The following is a 1,418-nucleotide window of genomic DNA, read 5'->3' as shown; positions in this document are numbered from 1 at the left end:
TACTCGCTTCTCTCAATCTACATTCTACCTCCACCTTCACTCCACCTTTTCCTGCCACATTCGCACCCAAGTATCTAAAACTATCCACTTCCTCCAGTCGCTCTCCTTTAATGCTCACTTCCAGTCTACTGCCACTTTCACCCCTTGTACATCTCATCACCTTACTTTTACCCACATTTATCTTTAGCTTTCTTCTATCACATACTCTCCCAGACTCTGCCACCAACTTCCTCAATCCCTCCTGCGATCCTGCCATCATTATTATAATCATTATCATCATCATTATCATCATTATTATCATTATTATTATTGCTATTATTATATATATATATTTTTTTTTTCAGATCACAGAGGACGAGATGGCAGTGTTAGGGGAACACACCATAGCTAAGATAGCCCCCTTATCCAGCACCACAGCCAAAATGGTCACTCACTGTAACATAACATCCAGTGATGTTTCGAGAGTCAGAAGAAAGCTTGCATATGTTTTAAAAGAACTTGAGTGAATAGTGACGACATAATAGTTGTATGGACAGAATGATGTTATAAACTGCGATACTAAGAATGTATTTTAATGTAAATAAGATCTTGTCCAGATTAGATCCTTGTATTAAATCTTTTATAACATCCTGCAAATAAAGCTAAATTACCAAACCTAACCTTACCTAACCTAATGCTGTGTTCGCTAATATTAACATGATCCTGTAGATATAATAAAGAAAATACCTGATAAATTCCTGTGGTGTAGATTTAATGGAAAATGGGAGTATTTCAAGGAATGTTTTAATGAAGATATAGTGGAAAATTGAAAATGTTAAGAAATAACTGCATTATACAAATGATCATCGAATGACAGATTCCAGAACCATATGATCTTTTTTAACCCATTCAACTCCGATGACAAGATGTCTTGTCATTTGGTCAAATAAAACAAAAAATCATAAAACACCAAAATGTTTGATCAAACACCAGAAAAATATGACGCCAGTCCTCGCTTCGCTGCGAGCGAAGCGAGGATTGGCGTCATATTTTTCTGGTGTTTGATCAAACATTTTGGTGTTTTATGATTTTTTGTTTTATTTGACCAAATGACAAGACATCTTGTCATCGGAGTTGAATGGGTTAAAGAAAAATAGCTATGATAGCAAAATGCTGTAATGATTATAATTTTTTTGTATTATTTGTTTTTGTTTTGTTATCATTTGTCTGTTTGATTCTCATTTATCATTAGTTATATGTCAATTTATTACTATTTACTATTTTCCTTTGACTATATCTATGCATCTATCTATGTATTTTATTTGTTACCTACATTATTATAGTTTTTATTCATTCATTTATTATCATTTTGATTTTTTTCGCATCCGACCTAGATATGGACCAAAAGGTCTCCTGTCGGCAAGCTCCGCCTTTGTAGG

At 33.8% G+C, this 1,418-nt stretch overlaps 1 protein-coding gene across 2 annotated transcripts in view; it reads left to right on the top strand.

The window, feature by feature from the left end:
- LOC143030574 (uncharacterized) overlaps window positions 1-654 on the top strand; it is a 54,073-nt gene extending 53,419 nt beyond the window's left edge. For both annotated transcript variants that reach the window (XM_076193732.1, XM_076193733.1), the window contains exon 11: window positions 345-654. In XM_076193732.1, coding sequence (XP_076049847.1) covers window positions 345-506 — 162 coding nt within the window. In that variant the 3' untranslated portion in view covers window positions 507-654. The remainder of the gene's footprint in view (window positions 1-344) is intronic.
- The last annotated feature ends 764 nt before the right edge of the window (window positions 655-1,418 follow it).

This window comes from Oratosquilla oratoria, chromosome 12, assembly GCF_046742065.1.
Source record: "Oratosquilla oratoria isolate Oo_2021 chromosome 12, ASM4674206v1, whole genome shotgun sequence".
Lineage (NCBI taxonomy): Eukaryota > Metazoa > Arthropoda > Malacostraca > Stomatopoda > Squillidae > Oratosquilla > Oratosquilla oratoria.
The sequence above is the reverse complement of the archived record's forward strand: the minus strand, read 5'-3'. Positions and strand labels throughout refer to the sequence as shown.